Source organism: Barbus barbus, assembly GCF_936440315.1.
Source record: "Barbus barbus genome assembly, chromosome: 40".
Taxonomy (NCBI): domain Eukaryota; kingdom Metazoa; phylum Chordata; class Actinopteri; order Cypriniformes; family Cyprinidae; genus Barbus; species Barbus barbus.
Window position 1 is genome coordinate 4,017,267 of NC_136718.1, and position 25,764 is coordinate 4,043,030.

Here is a 25,764-nt window from a genome sequence, read left to right on the forward strand (position 1 = left end):
TTCATGTGAGTTCCAGAGGATAAATCTGATAGATGTGTCACTGCCTGGAATAGTTTGGTTGATTTTGGTATTAAATGAGTTTGACAGTGTATCTATGTTGGGGACTAAAACCAGCATAAAACTCATTTTCATGATTCCCTGCTAAAACAACAACAAAAACAGCTAAACCCTGCCTAAGCTGCCTTTACCATGTTGTTTTTTTGGCATGTTGTTTAACAATTTGTATAGCCACAGTTTTACTATAAATACCATGGTTAAAGTATGGTTAGTGTAGCAAAACCATGGTTAATTTGTGTGCTGGTCATAGCTGGTCAACAGGCTGGTGTTAGAGAGGTTTTGTCGACTTATTTACCTGGTCAGGCTGACCAAGCTCGTTCAGTGAGGCTGGGAGACCAGCTAAAACCAGTTTCTGCTAGCTTAAACCAACCAAGACCAGCCAACCACCTTAGCTTTGTTTTAGCTGTTTTTTTTCAGCAGGGATATACATTATGTTTTGAGCATTTTCATACGCTCAGAACATAATATGATAAGACTGATAGGTTATACATCAGCGGTCATTCAAGGTCACCAGCTCAACCAGATCGGCTGGTCTAGGCTTCGTTCAGCAGGAAAATCACTCCATACAATAACCTGAAAACAAAACTGAAACAAAACAAACACATCAGACCTTATACATCGAAATAAACCATGAATGCACTTTCTCCTATTCTCCATATTATTTCCAGATGAACATAGCTGGTTCTATTTGAAACCTTTAAACATAAAAAAAAAAAAAAAAAAAAAAGAGTAACATCTCTGAACATATTAATATGAAAGTGGAAATCAACAGAAAATAAGAGCAAAGCTGGTAATGAATTAGTTCAGCATTTTGCACACTCTCATGGCAATTACTTGACATTTGGTGAAATGTTGGCTAAATCTTATGAATCTGTACAATCTCATTCATACATTTTGTGGGGTGGACCTTCACGTTTATTTTTTTTTAATCATACATAAAAACCACATCATATGAATTCATTCTGAATCGACACCTGGTCAAATAGTTATGTTTTCTCATGATATCGAGTTGGCATAGTTATTATCTCTCGTGGTTTGTAACATTGTTCTGACATACAATGCATTTTAACACATTTAAATGAATGCTACTAGATATTAAAGAGACTGATTTACTCACCCACCGTAACACATACATACACCCAGTTACCTGAACAGATGCATTCCTCTTCAGGATGGTTCTAGAAGGTTCTAGGTGTCGATGATTCTAGAACTCTACAGTAAATGCCATTTCACATAAGATGATGCTGTTTGGCATCTTTATTAATATTATGTAACAGTATAGAATATTATTCTCTCTCTTGATTGTTTTATTTGCCTAATATTTACATGAGCTACAAGAAGCACAAACACATTCCAGATGTTACCATGTTACACTGCTTTGGGAAATTATGTTGAGAAGCAAACATGTACTGACCTGATCTTCTGTTAGTTAGAATTTCTCCTATTCGCTGTTGTTTTCTATGTATTTCTCCTTGAGTTGTTGACTGTAGTGTGTGGTGCCAATGCCGGTTTCATGTGTATACACTGCTATTATGCAGATCTCTCATGTGATGCCACACCTCCAAACACACGCTGAACATGCCTTCATTGGACAGTCTGTGAGAGAAGCTTATTAAGGCGCTTATAACCCACCATACAATGATATTTCCATAAACTAGTGTTATTATTCAAAAACCAAACTTGTGATGTCTTTGCAAATTTACTAAAAGTTCACACCTATAGGCTACACCTCAGAGAAGAAGAAAAAATGTGCAATATACCTTTAGGAATACAACAGCTTGTCACTGGGGCAGTATTAGGGGGACATCTTCGTACCTTCTTCACCTCATAGGGTGCATAATAGTATCATAAGAGTACATACTACTGTGAGGGATGGGAAATCCAGTCGAACATTTCGTTGTTGAAGTTTGTTCACTATTTTTAATACTAAAAAAGACATTACACAACATCAAATGAAACCTCTAATTTTTGGATTACATGCATGCTTTTGCCTTTTACTGGGATGCAAAATAATTAAAAAAGTGAAATGTGAACTTTTAAAGCAAACAATTAATTATGGGATTAATAAAATAATGTTTTCTGCACATATTAAAAAACAGCAATCCCGTCTGTTTCCTGTAAAGGTCATTGCAATGCTTTAACCTCCAGAGCCTTCGACTGCTGGCACAAATATAAAAGCTTTTAAGCCTTCAGCTGAACAATGTGACATCAGGTATTTGAAAACTTTTTAAACCCAGCAGAGATCAAATACACACTTGTCAATGAATGTTTTGTTTATTACAGCATGAATTATGAACAGATGTGGTGAATAGCCTAGCTAATGTAAGCTATAGAAGGACAGTTTGTGAATTATTAAGTGCCATATCAATATAATAATATTGGTTTCAAATACATTTTTATTTGTTATTTTCTGACATTTAAGAGGGACTAGATAGCCCTATGTCCGAATTACAAAAAAAGAGAGCGCCTTAAAGAAATACACTGTAAAATGTTTCATCAGTATGTAATAACTCTCCATTTATTATAATAACTGATCATTTCTACTCAATTATAAATTATAATTGACTTTATATTCTTCATTAGGAATCGATGACAGAAAGTACTATAAAGTATTTATAAAAGTATAAATTCATGCTAAACATCTCCCTTTGGGCTCCAGAAACAAAATAATCATTCTTGAATCCACTATTCTTTCACAGTATCATTCACAGTGTAAGAGCTATGAATTATCAATACATGGTTGTCTTTTTATTTTTGCTTTGCTATAAAAAAATACCATCCTTTTAAAATCAATATATTTCCAAAGTTCCTCCTCAAACTATTTCGCCGTCATCAGATTTCAAAATTGCTTTCCTTTCGGCAACCCTCTCTCTCTCCCTCTCTTTCTCCCTGTAATACTCCTCCTTCAAGTTTTCCCTCTCTCTGCGCCTCCACCCTTTGGCTGTAACATGGTAGAGATCGACATTATTGCCCGAGTACGCATCTCTGTAGGTGGCGCGGTACACGGCCTCCCTGGCGACAGCAGTGGCCTCCTGTACGCTCATTCCCCAGTAAACACTGCTGTCCAGGATCGAGTATGCATAGGGAGACCCCGAGCCCACAGAGAACAGCTCTCCCTGCAGGCGCAGCCCGTCACTGCACACATAAATAACCCGTGGGCCGCATATTCTCGAACGACTTCTGACGACTTGTTCAGCAGTAGCAGCTATCAATGGTTCTGAGGCAACACTTGCTGCTGATTGGCTGCTTGAATCGCTGGCTGTCATTTGATTGGTTGGAGTATTTGCATGTTTCTCTGTAATTGGTTGGTCGTGTTTTTCGTCGTCCCCATCCCATCCACACAGCGTGGCTGCGACGCACAGCTCTGTGCCTTTAAACGGATGCAGCATGTGGGACAGCAGTTTGGCAGCACCCCCTGTTGACAGCCTGCGGCGGTGTCGAAGCTGGTACAGCCTGAGCTCCCGAGCCAAAATGCGCTTCCAGAGCGCGCAATCAGCCGACGTCCCAGAGGTCGTGCCAACTAGGTGAGAATGGATAGGTAAGACCTTCGGGGATGCAGGGCAGGCCACCAGCCCCGAGCAGCTGGAGCGCGTGTCGGCTGCGGCGATCACACCTCCCTGGAACGCAAAGCCGAGAGTTGTGGTGCCGTGAGCGAGCGTGAATGGTAAGGGAACGGAGGGAGAGATGGGACAAGGTGTAGGAGGAGGAAGAGAGATGGATGGCAGTGAGGGGTGTAGGTAGTCTATTTCCAGTAATTTCTTCGGCGCTGAGCTGAGGCTAGTTTGACCAAAGTTTATAGGGCTCTTTGTGAGGTATTCAGCTATCGGCATGTAAAACTCCAGAGGACTCAAACCGCCCCTCCCAGGCAGCCTTGCAGAAAAAGCTTCTCCGTGAATCCCCCCTCCGGACAGATGAGTGGAATCTTCTGGCATAAAGGACCGTGAGAGTGGAGCATTCCACTGAAGGAACAGATGGGGGTTGTGCAAGCCGCATACATCTTGCAAAGCCATAAACTACTGTGTAGATATACAATAAATTGTAACTCTGTCAATTATTACACTGTATGACATTAACTGCAAAAACATGTCATAAAGGGTTTCAGGCTAATTTTTGTCTTTATTCAATCTTGTCTCCTTATAGGCCTATGGGTCAGTTTGTTGGCAAAGAAGTCCTGGTTTAGCCTACTTCAGAATTTGTTTCCACTCTGCGTTCCTGGTGTTTGTATCTTCTTGTGGTGGTGATTGGCAGTTGAAAGAAAAATCAAACATGCCGAGCCTCTTAGATCACCACTGTTCTTGATCCACACTTTATTCTTATGGAAAAGCAAAAGCAATGAGTACCATAGATCCAGAATAAAATATCCAACTCTCAATCCACTTGATGTCTGTATTCAAAGTTCAGTCACTAGTATCATAAGCTCAATAAGTAACAAGGGGCCATTTATATAAGCACCATTCCCTGATTGACTCAACCAGAAACGCATGAAAATGCCAAAGTAAGCCTTTCCACCCAAGCTTGACGATGCATGCCATGAAATTTCATTTTCAAACCATGGCATGTTTTGTGCTGTTGTGCACTCAATCACAAAAATACAGTAGGCCTTACAGCATCATACATAATGATATAGCCTACTATAAATAGGGCTAAAATATATTTTAAACAATGTTTTAAAAAAAAAAAGTACAGACATTTATAATGTTACAAAAGATTTATATGTCAAATAAATCAAACAATTTAACTTTTTTTACTGTATTAGGCCTATTTGACCAAATAAAAGCTTTGATGAAAGACTTATTTTAAAATAATAATGAACTCTTTACCAGTAGTGCATGCATGTATTTTAACTTTGGCAACAGGACATTTTACATTATATATGTGACCTGGAGCACAAAACCAGTCTTAAATCGCTGGGATATGTTTGTAGCTATAGCCAAAAATACACTGTATGTGTCAACATGATTGATTTTTTTTTTACGCCAAAAATCATTAGGATATTAAGTAAAGATCATGTTCCATGCAGATATTTTCTTCATTTTTCTACCGTAATGTATCAAAACTTAATTTTTGATTAGAAATATGCATTGCTAAAAACTCAATTTAGACAACTTTAAAGGTGATTTTCTCAATATTTACATTTTTTCGCACCCTCATATTCCAGATTTTCAAATAGTTGTATCTCAATTTCATAAAACTGACCCTTATGACTGGTTTTGTGGTCCAGGGTCACAAATGTTGTTTATTTAATTTTGATGTTTAATATTATTGCTGTAAAAAATTGCAAGATTATATTATAAAAATAGCAAGACACATATTATTGAAGTTAATTTAAATAATTGAATCCCGTTGCCAAGGCTCATGTGTATTTTTCATCAATATAAAATAAACATCACAATTAAATAAATAACAATTCGAAAATTAATAATGAATAAAGTATTAAAAATAAACCACATTAATAATAAAATGCATTAATTGATCATTTCATAATTATTTAATGAATGAATTATTATTATTTTTTAATGTTTTGTTGTTACTTTATAACAAGGGTTCTTTGGACTTGAAACAGGAAAATGAAAGAAAAATATATAGTTTATATGACATTTATAATGTTTGACCACCTTCTGTGATAACACTCGCTGAAGGTTAACCTTCTTTCTGTCACTCAACCTTTCTTGGAAAAGGGAAGCCCAAGGCGTTTTGAACGGTCATAGCGTTGTGTCGCGTCGCGTCGCGTCGCTGCAGAGCAGATGAGGTGAGTCCATGCATAATGAGAGAGTGGCAGTGACGCATAAACACACCTGTCGTTCTCACACACGGAAGAGCGTCGTGACAGTAAACGCTCGAGCTCATCACCACACAGATCTGTGAATGCTGCGTTTGATCGCTTCATGCGTTCATTAGAAAGCGAAGATGAGAGTCGTGTTGTGTTTCATCTGCGCAGCTCTAATGCTCTCACAGGTAACACACTTTCAACTTTATTTCACTTCTGTGCTGATTTCAGAATTGCTCGAGTTTCAGCTTTAAACAGCTTTCACTTTAATGCCATGACTCATTTCCAGGTCTCTTGTTGACTTCTATTGTTTTTATTTAAAGAAAGGAGTGATTTATTAGTAGCCTATCTGTATGTTGCCATAATCTTACCATATTTTGACATGAAAAAATGAAACAATGGATATGTACTATGCTAGTACTATTCTATTCTATGAAGTACCCTGGAGTGTAAATATTGTACACAAATGGTGTACATAAACTGTCCAATACAAAGATAAGATAGATAAAGATAATAACGCCTGTATTACAACAAACTACTAAGTAACTACATCTATTATATATATATATATATATATATTTTTTAATTGCATTTTGACATTAACCGCATCTTTCAAATTATCAGTACTGTGGGAAATCCCACTATGTTAAAAATCAATAGCCTAAATAATATGTGACCCTGGACCACAAAACCAGTCATAAGGGTCTTTTTTTTTTTTTTTTTTAGATTTTATACATCATCTGAAAGCCGAATAAATAAGCTTTCCGTTGCTTTATGGCTTGTTAGGATAGGACAATATTTGGCTGAGATTCAACTTTTTGTGCCAAAAAAAGAAAAATGTAGAAAATTGCCTTTAAAGTTGTCCAAATGAAGTTCTTAGCAATGCATATTACTAATAAAAAAATAAGTTTTGATATATTTACGGTAGGAAATTAACAAATTATCATCTTGGAACATGATCTTTTCTTAATATCCTAATGAATTTTGGCATAAAATAAAAATCTATAATTTTGACACATGCAATGTATTGTTGCTAGAAATATACCCGTGCTTCTTATGACTGGTTTTGTGGTCCAGGGTCATATATCACAATGCAAAACGGCAATATGAATATATATTTTTTTATGAATTATTTAAATTGGAAGTGAAATATGATCCTAGCATTTCAGTCCAGCATAAAGCTAATGCGTGATCTGGATTATTTCATAGAGTCACATTTGCTAAATGTACAAAAACACAAAATGCAGCAATAACAAATTTTCTAATCTTTCATACTGGAGATTGAAATGTGGATCTGTCTCTCTGAAGGTTTGGTGTGAGTCTCCTGATGCTGATAGGACTCATCATGGAGACTTTGTGCAATTTGGAAATGTTCTTGACAAAGTGATGGACAAATGTAACATACAGGTGCAGTATAACTGCTCTGCTGCCTGTCGAATTGGGGTCGAAATTGTCATTTCTACCCCAAGAAGGACAGGAGTGATAGTCTACAGAAGGACCTGGACAAACCATAAGAGATTTGGAAAACCCAGATCCAGAAGGGTTCATCTTGTGTTTCCTCCAGCTGTGCTATACCGGAGAGACTTTTTTGTCAGGCGACCACTGGAGACATGTAATGTGGTGCTGAGGACCTGGATGGTTTATCTGTTTGAAAAGGAAATCGGTGGCAACAATGATAAAGGATATGACCAATCTCTTGCCAGAATTTCTATGTCTTTGAGGACACTTCCACTCTCTGAGCGTCCAGCATATCCACAGACAAGATCGGTCTCATGGGGAGCGTGGCTGATGTGGCAGCTGACCAAAGACACTGTGAGAAAATGTTCACATGAGTCAGGTGAGAGCCTAACTAACCGATTAGAATGCTGTAGATTTTTTCCCCACATTGAAAACAAAAAGTCATTACTCACTGAAAATCTCAAGAAAGATTGACCACATGGTCACTATGAATTGGCATTATACTGCTTGATATTATGTTGAGCATAAATGAGAGAACTAGTTTAGGTTGTTCGAAGACTGTTCTGTCTTGACTTACCTGGTGCATCAACGGCAGATTATAGTTCTATACTAATTTATTTGTTCATTTGTGTCTTTCCAGACAGTGTGGATATCCTGACCTTTCCATTTGCAAGCACCGGTGAGAGGTTTGGTATCATACACACATTCTCCTCCTTCAAAAACAGAGATCTAGAAAGGAGACGTATCCTCGGTCTCAAACAACCAAGGTCAGACTTGCTGTCAAGAAGCTTCATTCAAATTTATCACTGCTACAACTCAGAATACATTAGCAAAACCCTAGCAATGCTCTAGACTCTCTGAACAGCCCAACAAAACTCTAGTCATCACTTAGTAAACCTTAGCAACACCCCTACACTCACCCAGAATATTTTATATATTGCATAGCAGCCTAACGCCCTAGAATGCACTGAAAACACCTTAGTAAAAAGCAACCGCTTAGTAATATCTGGTTATCACTCAGAATACCTTAGCAACACCCTAGTCATCAGTCAGAATCCCTTAGCAACACCCTAGCCGTCAGTCAGAAAACCTTAGTAACACCCTAGTCGTCAGTCAGAATCCCCTAGTTACACCCTAGTCATCAGTCAGAAAACCTTAGTAACACCCTAGTCGTCAGTCAGAATCCCCTAGTTACACCCTAGTCATCAGTCAGAATCCCTTAGCAACACCCTAGCCGTCGGTCAGAAAACCTTAGTAACACCCTAGTCGTCAGTCAGAATCCCCTAGTTACACCCTAGCCGTCAGTCAGAAAACCTTAGCAACACCCTAGTCGTCAGTCAGAATCCCCTAGTTACACCCTAGTCATCAGTCAGAATCCCTTAGCAACACCCTAGCCGTCAGTCAGAATCCCCTAGTTACACCCTAGTCATCAGTCAGAATCCTTTAGCAACACCCTAGCCGTCAGTCAGAAAACCTTAGTAACACCCCAGTCGTCAGTCAGAATCCCCTAGTTACACCCTAGTCATCAGTCAGAAAACCTTAGTAACACCCTAGTCGTCAGTCAGAATCCCCTAGTTACACCCTAGTCATCAGTCAGAATCCTTTAGCAACACCCTAGCCGTCAGTCAGAAAACCTTAGTAACACCCTAGTCGTCAGTCAGAATCCCCTAGTTACACCCTAGTCATCAGTCAGAATCCCTTAGCAACACCCTAGCTGTCAGTCAGAAAACCTTAGTAACACCCTAGTCGTCAGTCAGAATCCCCTACACCCTAGCCGTCAGTCAGAAAACCTTAGTAACACCCTAGTCATCAGTCAGAATCCCCTACACCCTAGCCGTCAGTCAGAAAACCTTAGTAACACCCTAGTCGTCAGTCAGAATCCACTACACCCTAGCCGTCAGTCAGAAAACCTTAGTAACACCCTAGTCATCAGTCAGAATCCCCTACACCCTAGCCGTCAGTCAGAAAACCTTAGTAACACCCTAGTCGTCAGTCAGAATCCCCTACACCCTAGCCGTCAGTCAGAAAACCTTAGTAACACCCTAGTCGTCAGTCAGAATCCACTACACCCTAGCCGTCAGTCAGAAAACCTTAGTAACACCCTAGTCATCAGTCAGAATCCCCTACACCCTAGCCGTCAGTCAGAAAACCTTAGTAACACCCTAGTCGTCAGTCAGAATCCCCTACACCCTAGCCGTCAGTCAGAAAACCTTAGTAACACCCTAGTCGTCAGTCAGAATCCCCTAGTTACACCCTAGTCATCAGTCAGAAAACCTTAGCAACACCCTAGACGTGTTGCACTGCAAAAAATGCTGAACTTAGATTTTTTTTGTCTTGTTTCCAGCCAAAATATCTAAAAATTCTTAAATCAAGAATGATTTTCTAGACAAGTAAAATAATCTTGTTTTCTGTTTGACATAAGATTATTTTTCTTACCCAATTGGCAGATTATTTTGCTTGTTTCAAGCAAAAACTCACTTAATTTTGACTATTTTTTTTCTGAAAACAAGACAATCTTCTTGATTTAAGAATTTTTAGATATTTTGGCTGGAAACAACACAAAAAATCTAAGTAAGAAAAACTTTTTTTTGCAGTGTGCTAAGGTATTCTGACTGACGGCTAGGGTATTGCTAAGGTTTTCTGAGTGACGGCTAGGGTGTTGCTAAGGTTTTCTGAGTGACGACTAGGGTGTTGCTATGTTACGATTAATCGTGCAGCCCTAACTCAGATCTCCTTAATAATGGCTTTGCAAGTACCAGGACGAGTTAGAGCCTCTACATGAGCATAACATAACTAGCATTACAGTACCGAATATAAACTCTTCAAATGAGTTGATGTGCTAATGATAATCTTGAAATGCTAGAGATGTTGTAGAATGTGAAGATGGTGTTGGCCTGTTGTGTGTGCAGGGTGACTCTGTCAGTGTGGCTTTACTTGCTGAGCTGGTGCAGCCAGTCAATGTGTGGCATAGTCAAGCATGTTAATGAACACATGAACTATGGGAGTCCACTTATTATGCTGTCTAACACAGGTAAGCCAGTCAGGGTGCATTCCATTGTGTGACATCACTGCAAGAAAAAAACTCAAGCATGTTTATAGGAATAGTTCAGCCACGTCTGGAAAATTCTAAAATGATAATAAAATGCTCATACCAGCATGATTTTCAGTCTGAAATGTAAGTTATTATTTACTGAAATATATATTTCCATATAAAAACGTGTCACTATGTCTTGGTCCTCAGGTGATATAGTGGTGCAGGTGCAAATGGTGGATGGAGAGGAGCAGGCGTTTACAGCACACGCAGCTTTACCCCTCCATACCTGGATCCGTCTGGACATCTTCTTTCAGGTGTTAGAGGTATTCATCATTCATATTCATATGCAGTCATGTACACTTTTGTTAGGTAAATGACACTGAATACAAACAGAGACAAAACTCATGAAGCATCATTCTGGTGTTAATGTATAAGAAACTGAACTGCTGGATGTTTTTTTCTCTCATGTCAGGCAAATCTCACAATTACAAAGGTCCTACCTGGAGAAAAGACTTTGGAGACCACTCATTTTTTCAAGTAAATCATAACACCTACACAGAAAAAAAAAAAAAGTCACTTTCGAAAAAAGCATCTGCCAAATGCATAAATGTAAATTATTATTATTACGTCTTGCTTCCCTTTAAAATAATATCTATAAATATCTTTAAAACAATATTAATTTAACCAAGAAATAAATTTTATAAAATATGATTATTTTCAGAAAATTTATATAATTTTTAATAATCTAAGTATATTGTCTTGGTCTAATGACAGATTTTTTTTCTCTAGTTTTAGGTAAACATCCAACAAAATGCATTTTTCTTTTTTACTTTTTATAGTGTAGATCATGTTTAGTAAAACTCTGTAATTATTTTCTTTTTTCAGTTTCCGTCAGCCGGTTCAATTCAATGACACATCTGGATATTTTGTGATTGGTGGATGCAGCTACATGCTGGGCTTTCATGGCTATATTGGACCGATCAGATACTATCGTTTAGGCTCAGAAAACGTGAGTCATCTATTATCAATAAATAAATTCATATGACAAAACAAATTGATTATGCCAATATTAATCACAATGCAGCATGCATTCTGACATTCTTATGCGATAATATCATAATTTCTATTCAAGGTGACAAACCCCCTGTCCCCTGCTAGGACGCTAAAGGAGCTGGACAGACTCCACAGACACTGTGAGGAAATGAGACATGTTACTGAAGACTATCTGCAAGCATTGAGACAGAACGGAGACATCTCAAGAGGTCAGTTAATGAACGTGACTACTTAAACTCATGTGACTTTGCCTCAAGCTCACAACTGATCATGTTATTGGATAACTGGACTAATCAGGGCTGGGTTTCTCGTTAACGAATGATCTTAGCACTCAAGAGCGCTTTATACGAGTCATTTTACGAATGTTCGTTATTATTTCACGTGCATTTCCCAAAAATAGCCGAGCCGTGCTTTAAGTGCTACTTAGGAGTTGCTATCTATTGGTCAAGTGCTGAAATGTCAATTTATAGAATGGCTCGTAATTGTAGTAAACGCTCGTTAATTGAAATGTTAACCTAAAGCTGCGTTCCAGATAGCGCGGATATAATAATCTAATTTAATATAATAATCTTAATATGTAAAAAAGTACAATATTAATATACTATATAATAATAATATATTATTGTATATAATATCTGTAGAGACATTATTTGGTTTTCGTGCACGTCAGCAAGCCATTGACAGATTTTTAAGAGTTTATCCCTATTTTTCCCAGTCTTTGAAGCATATTTCCTACATTAATTCTTTTATTAATTTTTTTTGTTCAGTCAATTAAATGCGTTTTTTTAATCTGCCCTTTTTAGTTTTTTTTTTTTCATTTTATATAAATAAATAAAAAACGAGTATAAAATGTACAATAAAGTACAATCAAAATCTTTAATTATAATCACATTGCACTTGAATAAAGTTAAAGGTGTAATCTGCCGATTGTCCTGCAGGTGAACTCATAATTCTGTGTTCTTGCGATGTACGTAGGGCTTTACGATTACTCCAGAGGACTCGTTGATCTATGATGATGTTCAAGTGCTACTTAAGTTATGATGCTTTTGGGAAACAGACCGTAATATTAAGATCAGTCTTACGATCGTTTTTACGAACTTCTTAGGCTTACGATGCTTTTGGGAAACGCAGCCCAGAAGACCAATCTCATTGCACACCATCTCAAGTGTTGTTTTAATCAATCTGAAATGCCTGAGCCAAAATCTGACATCAGAATGATTTGTTGTTGAAATACAAGAAAACATGACAGAAAAAAAGAGCTTCCCCTTCTGCAGCAACTTCCATTTTCACTACTGATAATTTGCGCCAGTTTCCCAGTAAGCAACAACTTTGACATGGATACAGTGCATTATTTGCAAATGTGTCTTATTTCCATTTTTCCTATAGTTACATTTGCAACTTTGAATGAAAACATAGATATTGTTGGTAAAAGTGTGATACGTTTTTGCCAAAAAAGAAAATGTTTTACTCATACTAAAATCTCATTTGGGTTAAAGTTGTCTCATTAAGTTGGTATCAATTGCAACAAACCTGGTACACTCCATTTAAATGTGCCGAGCACCAAGATTTGAGAGTTTAGGCCCTTCAAAGTACAGGGACAGCAGATGTTAACGATTAACAAGTAAACAAAACATTATTTTTGGGTGAACAGTTCCTAAAGACTTTGTGGTTTTGGTCATCAGATGTTTGTGAGTCTTATTATGGAGGCCTTAAGAGGAAGTTTGGTCATAGGGAATGCGAACAAACTTGGTCGTGGGACCAGCAAAGAAGATTCAACCTCACCCTGACGCTTCTAGAAGAACATCAGGAGCTCATAAAAGGTAGAAGTGGTTTAATATCATCATCTATAATGTGAACTATGATGACTCCTGGTGGACAGGTTCATCTTGCTCTGTTCCTCAGGTCTTGACAACAGCAGCAGACATTTGCTACGTCTAGGCCGAGTGATTTTCCAGGATGCTGTAAAGACAATATCTAAAGCAGAGGAATCTGACAGTGGTCTGGATCTCATGCCCAGTGTTATTGAGCAGCTTCAGGTGTCCACCTGCTGGGGTCACCAGCACTCCTCTCTCCTGCTCGCTACCCTGCACCTGGCCGGCCTGGGCGTCCCGGTGGACCTGGAGCAGGTGGGAACCAGAACACCTGAGCATTCAACAGAGCTATTATAAAAGAACCATTCAAGTCAACATGAAATCAAAATTGACCCTATTAAGCTTCTTAAAGGGATAGATAAATCAAAAAAGAAAATTCTGTCATCATTTACTCACCCTCATATTGTCATATTGTTCCAAACCCGTAAGACATTCGTTCATCTTCAGAACATAAATGAAGTTATTTTTAATGAATTCTGAGAGAATTATGTCCCTCCATTGATAGTCGATGCAACTGCCATTTTGATGCTTCAAAAAATTCATAAAGAGATCATAAAACTAATACATGTGAATCGAGCAGTTTAGTCCAAATGTTCTGAAGAGACTCGATCACTTTATATGATGAACAGATTTAATTTAGGCTTTTATTCACACAAACAATAATCAACGCACACATTAGTTATGGCAAACTGACCAATGAGGTTCATTGTGCGTTACACTGCATGTTTGAGCTTCCGCAAGAACCAGTGAGGTTTTTTTTCTATGGAAAGTAGTCAGGGCCAAAACTCTTTACATGAAATGTGTGAACTTATGCTGTGTCAACATTGTCCATGTTAATGTTTCCTTTGTAGGTGTAGACACACATTCTGGCCATGTTAAAGACTCAGTTTTCACCATGTTTCTTTAGTACATGTAAAGACGCACAATTTTACCCTGTTAAGACAAAGACTTTAAATGTATGCACACATTCTGGCTGTGTTGAATCATGTAACGGGGCGAACAAGACATGAGACGTGCAGATCCAAGTGCAAGCTTTTATTTATAAACAGGCAGGGTCAAACAACGGCAAACAGGTATGGTACGGGCAAGACACAGAGCTAGGGCTAGCGAGAGTCGACGATCGGCGAGCAATATCCAACAGGGCAAGGCAGAGAGATAATCCAAGTAAACGAGCAGGGGTCCAAGAGAGGTGCAAACAGAGTCCAAACGGCAAGGCAAAGGGTTAATCCAGGAAACACAGGCAAGAATCAAAACACACAAGGCAAGACTATGACAAAAAAGTAGGTTCCGTATCGCAGCTAAAACTAGGTGAGTTATAAATGCAGAACAATACTGGAACTAAACAGAAAAACACAGAATCGCTCGGTAAGGCAGCTGACACTAGGGGAGTGATAAACGCTATACAATACTCAGCAGAGAGGAAGTCCATGGTTTAAGTAGGTTGTGTGATAATTCTCAGTTGTGAGCGTGATTAGTGCAATCAGCTGTATGTGTGTCGTCAGTGCAGTGGATGATGGGAATTGTAGTTCGTGGGTGAAGTGCAACAGTAGTGTGGTGCAAGAGTCAATGTGATGGAGGAGTGACCTCTGGTGGTGAGTAAACAGAAGTCCACAGACCAGATTGCAGCATTGCTGTCATCTACTGTGCTCAAGTAAATTAACTAATGTTGCAATCAGACTAAGACTTTGGTCTCACTGTATAATAAGTTGCCTTAAAGGAATAGTTTACCCAAAAATTAAAATGTTATGTTTATCTGCTTACCCCAAGGGCATCCAAGATGTAGGTGACTTTGTTTCTTCAATAGAACACAAACAAAGATAATTTTTAACTCAAACCGTTGCAGTCTGTCAGTCATATAATGCCACTCAATGGGACCCACGGCTTTGAGAGAAAAAAAAACATACACAGACAAAACCAAATTAAACCCTGCGGCTCGTGACGATACATTGAGGTCTTAAGACACGAAACAACTGGTCTGAAGCGATCTGCCCCACGTTTACGTCACTCATTGTTCGTATACGTTACCCATCATGAGTGACGTATATGCGCGACAGATCACTTCTGCACTATGCCAGAGCTAGTTGACGCATCACGCGCCAGATGTTGTGAATGCTCTAAGGACAGTTGGACATTGCGGCAGTTCAAAGGAAAAAAATGATATAAATACTGTTCAATTTCTTGCACAGACCAATTGTTTTATGTGTTAAGACCTCATTGTATCATCAAGAGCCGCAAGGTTAAATTTGGTTTTGTCTTTGTGTGTTTTTTTGACTCTCAAAGCCGTGGGTCCCATTGACTGACATTATATGAATGCCAGACTGCAACGGTTTGAGTTAAAACAATCTTTGTTTGTGTTCTACTGAAGAAACAAAGTCACCTACATCTTGGATGCCCTGGTAAGCAGATAAACATCAAATTTTAATTTTTGGGTGAACTATCCCTTTAACTGCTATATACTTAAATAAGAAAATAAGTACAATGTACTTATTGTGTTCATTATTGTGTTATTGTGTGTACTTATTTTGTTTTTTATTGCAAAACACTTCTGCTGCTGTTGAGGTGGGATACGGGTAAGGTTAGGGACAGGTTTGATGGTCTGTGTAGGTTTAAAGGTGGGTTAAGGCTTAAGGGATGGACCAACAGTGTAACTATAAATGTAATTAAAGAAATTAATTACAGATGTAATTACATGCAGGTATTTTTCAAAATATGTGCAATGTAAAAACATGTATGTACACAATAAGTGCACAGGATCAAATTATTAATTTAAATGTAAGTACATAGTAGTTAGTGCCACTTAATATAAAGTGGGACCAAGACTTTTCTGCCCTAGAAAGAATGATGAATAATACAACTAAAAAGGACATGACATAAGATCACACACAACGTACCGATGCATTATCTCTGATGAACAAATATAATGTCTGATGTTTTTTTATATTTGCATACCAGTGTACCATTAGAAATAATTGAAACAATTTTCCAAATATAAATGTTTACCTTCGTAATCTTTCATCAAAATTGTTTAACTAACTAATAATAGCCTCTAAAAGCACCTTTTTCTTTGGATAATGTCACTTAGGTCACCAGCAGGTTAATGGCAACCATTAGTTAAATGGATATTTAGGTATTGTTTTAGGTAGTAGCCTATGCTTTTATTTCATGTTGACTTGAGTAGTATTTTAATAAAAAGCTACAAAACCTGAGACACTGCAGTAGAAGCAGCGCAAGAGAAACACGTTGTTTGATACAGCAATAACTGTCAAAGTTTGATCTTTAACTGTCCATAACATCTTTTTTCTCAGGGTCATGTGTATAGTTTGATAGGCGGTGTCTCTGATGACCGTCTCGCTCTGATGCATTTGGGATACAAGCACATGCAGGGTCTGGACGGTTTCCCTAAAGACCAGAATACAGCATATGGCTACTACGCCAACATCGGCAAACAGACCAGCAAAGACCGTGATGAAGTACAAGACTCTTGGGTGAGTTACACATTTATCTACAGAGATTAGTAGTAAATGTAAATGTCTTTATAGGTATAGTACATCAGTAATATTTAAACCAGCTCTGGATGTTTGTATTAACCTTTATAATAGAATTATTTCAGAAGAGTTCCTCTAAACTAGGGCTGTCATTTCAGTTAACTGAATGATTTTATTATTAATCAGATTAATCACAAATGAAATGAAAATAATACAAATACATTACATTATTGTGGCAGACATATGTATTACAAAAAAAAAAAAACATTACTTTTTTTATAAACGCATTTATACAGATGATGACTTGAATACCCTTTAATAACCACATTTGTAACAAGAAAAGTCTCAGTGAAAGGCTGAAAAAAGTTTTAATGTTTTTTTTTTTTTTTTACCATTTTATTACATGGCAATCTTAATTGATGCTGTCATATCGTAAAACCAAGAAAATTATTAATAGTTAAGAACATTTTAGTAGTCACAACATTTTACAATTAAATAATTAATTATGTTTGTTAAATTCTAAAAATGTGTATATTTAAAAAAAAAAATATAAAACAAACATGAATGCAAAGATTACATTTCTACCAGAAAGACTATAAAAGTGGAATGTTATTTTAGTGAAAAATACAACATTTCATCAATTCAGTTTACCAAACATGCTTGTTTAAACACACTAAATTAAATTTGATTTTAGTCATTAAAATGTAGTTCATTTGAATCATGCATACACTGCAGACTACAGAACATAAGGAAATTACATTTACAAATGCTCATTTGCTAATAAAATAGTGGCTTAGTATGAGGTGTGTAAGGTCCACCCATTTGGCCCAAAGAAGGTATCCAAATAGTGGATGAAGGGTTCCTGCGTGTTCGGTCTTTTCAATGTGCAGAGTTCTTCAATTCAAATTAAACTCTAATCTGACTCCATTTTATTATGACCTCGTATTTAGCTTGAAATACAAATTGATTGCTTGTCTATTTCTAATTTGTATTCTTCTGATATTTGATTATTCTAGTTAACTCTTGAATTTATATTTACTCGTTCATTTGGTTGCTCATGTCTTTAACAAGGATGCAACGTAATCTACTAGAGTCAATAATTACAGAGTAAAACAGAATAAGGTCAAATGTAACAATTTATTATCAGTCAGGTAAATACTGTATGTATATGTCAATTCCACAGCAATTCAAAGAGATCAAATCATATCAATACAAAACATCGAATTCTCAAAGATAAATCTACGAGTAAAGAATGCATACCTGACTTTATAGAAATACATCGTGTGAGCATTGAGACATACCACTACAGAATCACCCCGATCCTTTTGCAACAAGTACTTCAGACCAAGACCAACACCTCCTGAGATGGAGATAGGAACTAACAATTGGAATTTGCTTTGATCATGTCGAGTTAACACTTTTTGGGACAGAAGGTAATTTGCATGAAAACCACTGGGAACTGACCCACCCTACAGTGTGCAATACATCTCTAAACTCTTAGGATCTGTATTACCTTTTAGTTTACTTCTTGTAAGAATGAGACCATTGTACCAGACTCTCTGAGACAATTCAAATGATACCAAACATGACTGTAAATATCATCTGCATTCATGTAGAACATTATATTCTACTATCGACCATTCTGAGTGAGCTGAGTGAAGGGAAGGATGGGTGAGGGGATTTAAGAAGAAACAAATGGACAAAAGGGAAGGAAGTTTCCTGCACCTCCAGTCTGTGGGGTGTCTCGAAGATGCCCGTGCATGTTTGTATTGTCTGTTTCTCAGGAGATCAAAGTATCTCAGGTTCTTTCATCCTTACAGGTGGATCTCTTGTTTATCAATGACTGAGCACAATCAAATATTTAGCAAAATGACTGCTGAAGTGTGTTACGTTGGTTGGTAATGAAATATTGGACTGAAACATTTGTAAACACAATGACACACCTAGACTCGCTGTCAGGATGACTCAACTGGACATCCTGGGTCATCAGGTTAACCACTGAACTAATCTTGTGTAAATGTGTCTCTTCTCTGCAGCAAACTCTAACAGAACATGTTCATTTAAACAATGACGACGAGCTCCACACTCAAACGGGCGAGCTGGGTGACATTGTGCAGTATTTGAAACACCAGGCTGACAGAGGAGATATAGAGTCTCAGGTCTTCACTTTTGATCCTCGCTCTTATCCTCTCTTTGTCTTTGGGTATCTCTCAAGTTAAACTTGAACTTTTTACTTCAGTTCTTCTGATTTAGAACATGCAGTCAGAATGTGTTGAAGTGGATTAAGATCACATGCATTGAATATACTGTATTTAAAAAAAAAAAAAGATTCTTAAAGGGTTAGTTCACCCCAAAAATGAAAATTCTGTCATTAATTACTCACCCTCATGTCGTTCCAAACCCGTAAGACCTTTGTTCATCTTCGGAAACACAAAGTAAGATGTTTTTGATGAAATCGGAGAGCTATCTGACACTCCATAGACAGCAACACAACTGAAATGTTCCCAGGTCCAGAAACGTAGTAAATACATCAGTAAAACAGTCCATGTGACATCAGTGGCTCACCTTCAGTTTTGCGATGCTACGAGAATCCTTTTTTTGCGCAAAGAAAACAAAAATAACATAATTTACTCAACCATTCTTCTCCCCCAAGTTACGTCGTCTGCCATTTTAGAGAGTAATACAACGCATACGCACGCTTTCCCCTAAGCGTAAACAACACTTAATACACAGATTACATTCATGCTCGCGCTTTCCCCCAAACGTAAACAATGCTGAGGTACTCTCCAAAATGGCAGAAGACGTAACTCGGAGGAGAAGAATGGTTGAGTCAATTATGTTATTTTTGTTTTCTTTGTGCAAAAAAAATGTATACTCGTTTATTTAGCCAGCAGCCATATCACCCTGTAGCCCAAGACCGGTTTCCCACTGAAGCTAAGCAGGGTTGAGCCTGGTCAGTACCTGGATGGGAGACCTCCTGAGAAAACTAGGTTGCTGTTGGAAGAGGTGTTAGTGAGGCCAGCAGGGGGTGCTCACCCTGTGGTCTGTGTGGGTCCTAACGCCCCGGTATAGTGACGGGGACGCTATACTGTCAACAAGCACCGTCCTTTGGATGAGACGTTAAACCGAGGTCCTGACTCTCTGTGGTCATTAAAAATCCCAGGATGTCCTTTGAAAAAGTAGGGGTGTTACCCCGGCATCCTGGCCAAATTTGCCCATTGGTCTCTGACCATCATGGCCTCCTAATCATCCCCATATACTGATAAATTATATATATATAACATTTTTTTTTTTTTAATGAAACCCAGAGCTGGGGCTCAGAATGAATGAATGAATGAATTAATGAATAGAAAGAAAAACAGCAAGATTTTAATGGACTTGGTGATGGTGACCCCCCTTAATGTTCTGTAATCATTCTAAACAAAAGTACAAATGTTAGGAAAAAAAACAGGATGAAAATCTACTCTTTATACTAATAATTTTTCATTAAAAGCCAAATCATGTCCAAAACAACCATAACCAGAGTTTCTCAGAATATGGTAACAAAATATTCCCATAATATTATAGATAATTGTCAGCAGAGGGACTTTTGTTACTTCATTTGAGATTTTCAGCTGTTGTTATGTAGTTGTGGGCTGGTGTTTCTTGTAGAAATCTCTGGCCAGGATGCTTCTGTGGGGCAGTAACGGGTTGGAGAAAGACATTCGAGCAGCAGTCATGTTGTACGCCAGAAGCGCCCTGCAGATGGATGATCCCACCGCCATGTACGACTACGCCATTCTCCTCCTGAAGGTAATCCACAGGTGACATGGAAATCTCTCGAGCCGTATCTTTTCAAGCATTTGCATTGTAAAAAGCGCACACATGTTTGTTTTGTATAAATACAAACTCCCGACACAAGATTAGGAAAATAAATGTAAAATGATGCATCTGTAGATATACTTTCAAGTCTACCTGCCATGTAGACCTGAGAAACAACTGCTTGCTTTGCGCTTGAACAGGGCACAGGAGTGAAGAAGAACCGAACGCTTGGCCTTGAGCTTCTGGAGAAAGCTGCAGACATGGTGAGTATAAGTATGAGCATGTGTGTGGTTGTGTGTGGAAGCTTTGTTATTTCTATAATGGGCCATGTGTGTTTTTCTCAGGGTTCTGTAGAAGCTATGAATGGCCTCGGATGGTACTACAGTGCCATAGTAAAGGACAGAAAAAAGGCATTTCGATACTTTGAGTTGGCAGCTGAGAACGGCAGTCGTGATGGGCTCTTCAATGTGGGCGTCTACCATTTAAATGGTGACAATCCTGACAAACCTGACAGGAATGAGGTCAGAGGTCGCACATTGAAAGGAATAGTTCACCCAATTCTGAAAATTTGCTGTTAATTTACTCAGGCCATCCAAGATGTAGGTGACCTTTTTACTTCAGTAGAACATAAAAAAAGATTTTTTGCTGAAACCGTGGTACTTGGTGATTCATATAATGCAAGTCAGCGGCTGCCCGTCTTCGATAATTAAAAAAGGCATATCAAGGAACACAAAATTAATACGCATGGCTCTTGACGATATATTGAGGTCTTATGAAGTGAAACGATCAGTCTGTGCAAGAAACTGAACATTATTTACAACATTATTATATTATAGCACAGACTGATCGTTTCGCTTCATAATACCTTAATATATCTTTAGAAGCCATGCGTATTAATTTTGTGTTGCCTGATATGCTTTTTAAAATGATCAAATATGGGCAGCCAGCACTGACTTTCATTGTCTGAAACACCAAGGACCACGGTTTCAGATAAAAATATTTTGAAGAAAAAATATTACCAACATCTTGCAACATCTGAGTGTGAGTATATTAAAAGCAAATTGAAATTTTTGGCTGAACTAACTTTCCATTTAACCTTCAATAGATCATTCAAAATGGAGAGTTTCATATTTTATGGCATGAGTTTATAGTGTGTTGATCTCAATGTTTTTTTCAGACTGCTGCGTTCAAATACTTCTTGGATGCTGCTCAGTTGGGTCACGTGGACGGCGCTGTGCAGTCAGCAATGTTTCTCTCCACTGGATCCGTACAAGGAGTGCCGAGAGATCAAGACAAAGCTGTGCTGTATGTCAGTCTCATATAATCCTTCAATGACTTCAGTTAGCACAGCTGCCACCACATATAGACTGAAAACACTGACAAGTTTGACAGATTTGACAAAATGTCTAAATGCAAATGTCGGGGTCATCAGTATTTTTTTCTGTTTTGTTTTGTTATGTGATATGATATGTTTCTTTCTTTTGTTGGGTTTCTCCGTGTCTTCAGGCTGATGAAGCAAGTCAGCGAGATGAATGGACACCTGGGTTTCATGGTTAAAGATGCTCTTCTGACTTATCAAAGAGGATCACGGTGAGATATCCATCTGTTTCACGCATCCATCCAACCCTTCATCCAACTATCATACAGTACATCCATCCATCCATCCATCCCTGCATACAGCACATCCATCTATCCAACATCCATCCACACATCTCCTCATAATTCAATCTATCCACCACCCATCCCTTCATAAATTAATTCATCTATCTATCCTTTCATCCTTCCATCCTTCCATCTCTTAGGGTAAAACCCTTGAGTTGTACGGTCTTGTTTTCTGGGGATCATGTGATTTCAGAAACCTTCTGAATAAAGTCAAATGGGCAATTTATGACACTTTTTTTTTTTTGGCTATAAATATTTTAATGGAAACAATGACCAGCACATTATTCAGTATAACTTCCTTTGTGTTACACAGAAGAAATAAAACCATACTGTTTTGAAATGACATATTTCTGAATGTTTGTGTGACTGTCTATTCAAGGGATGAAGCGTTGGTGAAATACACCATGCTAGCAGAAACTGGTCTCGGTGTGGCACAGCATAATGCCGCCCATCTGTGTGAGGTGAACAGTCTCAACATCTCAAGTCCAACCATCTCAAGCCTTTCATTTCCTGGCTGTTGTTTTTTTCTAATCCTATTATTTCACGTGCATTTCCAGCTGTTAAAACACAGTTCTGCCTGTCAGTGGAGGTACCACAACTACTCCACCTACAACCACATCCCTCAGGAAGCTGGTGAGCCTCTGCGGAGCAGCAGAAATGACACTAAGACATACTACTACTTCCCATTCTCACAATAGTTTTCTCGGTCCACCTCCCTCTCTCTCTGTCTGCTTTTATCTGCTCATGTTTCTCTGTGTTCTGCAGGCTTGTTGCGGATGGGAGATTATTACAGTGAACTGGCTGAAATGGTGAAGGCCATAGACATGTACAGTACAGCAGCAGTGCATGGTAGTGCTCAGGTACACACACACAGACACACATGTTGGGTTTCCATGTTTTATGGGGACTTTATGTAGGCGTAATATAGGCTGTACAGTTACTGTACAAATTGTATATACTATCGCCTAAACCTACCCCTCACAGGAAACTTTGTGCATTTTTAGATTACGAAAAACTTCATTCTGTATGATTTATAAGCTTGTTTCCTCATGGGGACCAAAAAATGTCCCCGCAATGACAAGGATTTTGGATTTTTTTTTCTGTAATGTAGGATTTACGAGGATCACACACACACACACACAGTCTGTCCAATGTAGATTATAGATTTTGGTATCCTACAAAAATCTAAATGCATCAAACATCAAATCAAATGTCTTCTTTAGAATATATATATATATATTTATATTAAATAATGTGCTAATAATTGTCCGTGTGATCGTCAGGGTCTCTTTAATCTGGCCATGTTAACTGAAGAGGGTTATGAAGTTCCTGACATCATTCGGGATCAGATGGGACTCTCAGATGCACACAATGTGAGCCGGAGCGCTGTTGTGGCAAATCTATTATCCAGGTCTGTGTGCTCAATGCTGTCTGGCATTTGCTTGTCAGGTTCTCATGTGCTTTTTGGAAGAAAACTCTTCAGCTCTGTGGTTGCTTTGAATTATGCAAAACATTGTGCAAAACAAGTGTGTGTTGTACACTGCTTTGTGGAATATTGTCAAGACCTTTGTTTCTTTTCATTTTCAACTCAAAGAATTTTGAAAAAAAAAAAATATGTTTTGACGTTGTTAATAATCAGAAATGTTTCCTGAGCAGCAAATAAGCATATCATAATGATTTCTGAAGGATCATGTGACACTGCAGACTGGATAAATGATGCCGAAAATTCAGTTTTGAGCACAGGAATAAATTACATTTGAGTACATATTCATATTCAGAGTTATTTTAAATTAGAATAATATTTCACAATATTACTGCGTTTTATTAAATAAATGCAGCCTTGGTGAATATAAGACATTTTATACATCTGAGATAAAAAAAAAAATCATAGTATTTTGACTGTTTCTTTTCTTTTCTTGTGGAACTTGAGTAGAATTAGTATGATTTTGGTTTTGGTTATAATGTGGATGTTAGGCTACTGCAGGGCTATTTGTGGTTAATTAAAATGTTCAATGCTTTTGATTTTCACATATTTTCACATATACAGTACACAAAGGCAAAAGTTTTGAACTGTAAGATTTTTAATATTTATTTTGACCCAAAGCACAGTGAAAACAGTAAAATTCTGAAATATTTTTACTATTTAAAATAACGGTTTTCTATTATAATATATTCAAAGCTGAATTTTTAGCATCATTATGCCAATCTTCAGTGTCACACGAACCTTCAGAAACCATTCTAATATTCTGATTTGCTGCTCAAAAAAACATTAATTATTATTATTATGTTGAAAACAGCTGAGTAAAATATTTTCAGGTTTCTTTGATGAATAGAAAGTTCAGAAGAACAGCATTTATCTGAAATGGAAATCTTTTGTAACATTATACGACTTTATCTTCACTTTTGATCAATTTAAAGAATCCTTGCTAAATAAAAGTATTCATATCTATAATTTCTTTCCCATTTTTACTGCTGCAAAGAAAAGTAGTTTCAGTGGCACAGAAAGTTGCATAATTTGATGCAAACAATTTTTTTTTTTTTTTTTTTTTTCTTGGAATAACATGCACCAGTAAATCATTCACAAAGACTAGCAATGTGCACTAAAAAGTAAATAGGCTCCATTCTCAATTCATTTTGATTTTAAGAACAATGCAAGTCAATTGAGGTCAAGCACAGACGAACACACCTGCATGAATCTGCTCTCTCCTCATGATCCTCTTCCTGCTGTAGGTGCAGGGCGTTTGAGGAGGGGGACGTGACTCCATGTTCATTAGTCCTGTGGCGGATGGAGCTGATGCGAGCGTGGAGAGACTTCACACACAGCTCTGTTCAGCTGCCGCTGGCCTGCGGGATTTTCGCCACAGTCACAGTTTTTGTATTTGCTGTGCTGTTACGGACTCTTCTGGGTAAAACATCCATCACTAAAGCAAACTTTTTTTCACGATCATTTCCACCCTCTCACTGCAAAAATGATCAAAATGCTATCATAAAAGTGGTCGATATCATATGACGTGTATTATATACTATAGGCATGTTACCTTGAGTCAGCTGATAAATGATTAATCAATCAATCAATTGATTTAGAAACCCATAATTTTATTTTCTTACATTTGAATTTGTTGTTTTACCATCAGCATGTTACTCTGCGCTTTACCCGTCAACCAGCCAATCATCAGAGAGACACGGTGAACCTGAAATCAGCGACAGTCCACTGGAGACCAGAAGAGAAAATCAACAGCCTACATTTGCACACAATCACCTTTCAGTGCAGGAAACATCTGATTTAATCGTGGCAGTGACTGGAGTGTGTGCATGTGTCATCTTTATCATGTTCATTTCCCATCTGCTTTGAAAAGAGCATAAGACTATCCTTCAAGAGGTTATACATCAGCCGTCACTATCGATCAACACTCTTCAACTCAGGTTACTGCACGAGAACGGAACAAGTATAAATGCACCTTAAGTTTCTTTGGATACAAGCATGAACAAAATGGCCAGTAAGTGAAATAAAGTTTGAATACTTGAATGTTTGCAGTGCAAATAAATGTCACCTGAATATGAATATTCATCAAAGTC

The 25,764-nt window shown here is 37.8% G+C and overlaps 2 protein-coding genes across 3 annotated transcripts; one reads left to right on the forward strand and one right to left on the reverse strand.

Moving 5' to 3' along the window:
- Positions 1-2,870: 2,870 nt before the first annotated feature.
- On the reverse strand, positions 2,871-4,067 carry psmb11b (proteasome 20S subunit beta 11b; the record flags this gene model as incomplete). Its single annotated transcript, XM_079401585.1, has 1 exon — positions 2,871-4,067. One exon carries the CDS (start codon positions 4,065-4,067, stop codon positions 2,871-2,873), a length of 1,197 nt encoding a protein of 398 aa, XP_079257711.1.
- Positions 4,068-5,872: 1,805 nt separating this feature from the next.
- Positions 5,873-25,764, forward strand: LOC306859529 (protein sel-1 homolog 3-like). Of its 2 annotated transcripts, none has more exons than XM_079400588.1 (23): positions 5,873-6,012; positions 7,133-7,661; positions 7,923-8,049; positions 10,192-10,313; positions 10,524-10,639; positions 10,789-10,853; positions 11,202-11,325; positions 11,449-11,578; positions 13,052-13,189; positions 13,272-13,495; positions 16,546-16,725; positions 18,762-18,884; positions 20,377-20,517; positions 20,727-20,789; positions 20,871-21,047; positions 21,704-21,831; positions 22,033-22,116; positions 22,568-22,649; positions 22,746-22,821; positions 22,954-23,048; positions 23,472-23,599; positions 24,919-25,094; positions 25,323-25,764. In XM_079400588.1, exons 1-23 carry the CDS (start codon positions 5,965-5,967, stop codon positions 25,538-25,540), a joined length of 3,294 nt encoding a protein of 1,097 aa, XP_079256714.1. In that variant the 5' UTR covers positions 5,873-5,964; the 3' UTR covers positions 25,541-25,764. The 2 variants fall into 2 exon arrangements, with proteins under 2 accessions (XP_079256714.1, XP_079256715.1); XM_079400589.1 differs by having other exon boundaries at positions 5,881-6,012; positions 10,524-10,630.

What these genes read in the sequence shown, in the direction of transcription:
- LOC306859529 (XM_079400588.1), top strand. Translation starts at nt 5,965, where the DNA reads ATGAGAGTCGTGTTGTGTTTCATCTGCGCAGCTCTAATGCTCTCACAG. An exon ending in ACTTATCAAAGAGGATCACG is followed by an intron (nt 22,117 to 22,567) that starts GTGAGATATCCA and finishes TGTCTATTCAAG; the next exon opens with GGATGAAGCGTTGGTGAAAT. An exon ending in GCTGTTACGGACTCTTCTGG is followed by an intron (nt 25,095 to 25,322) that starts GTAAAACATCCA and finishes TTTTACCATCAG; the next exon opens with CATGTTACTCTGCGCTTTAC.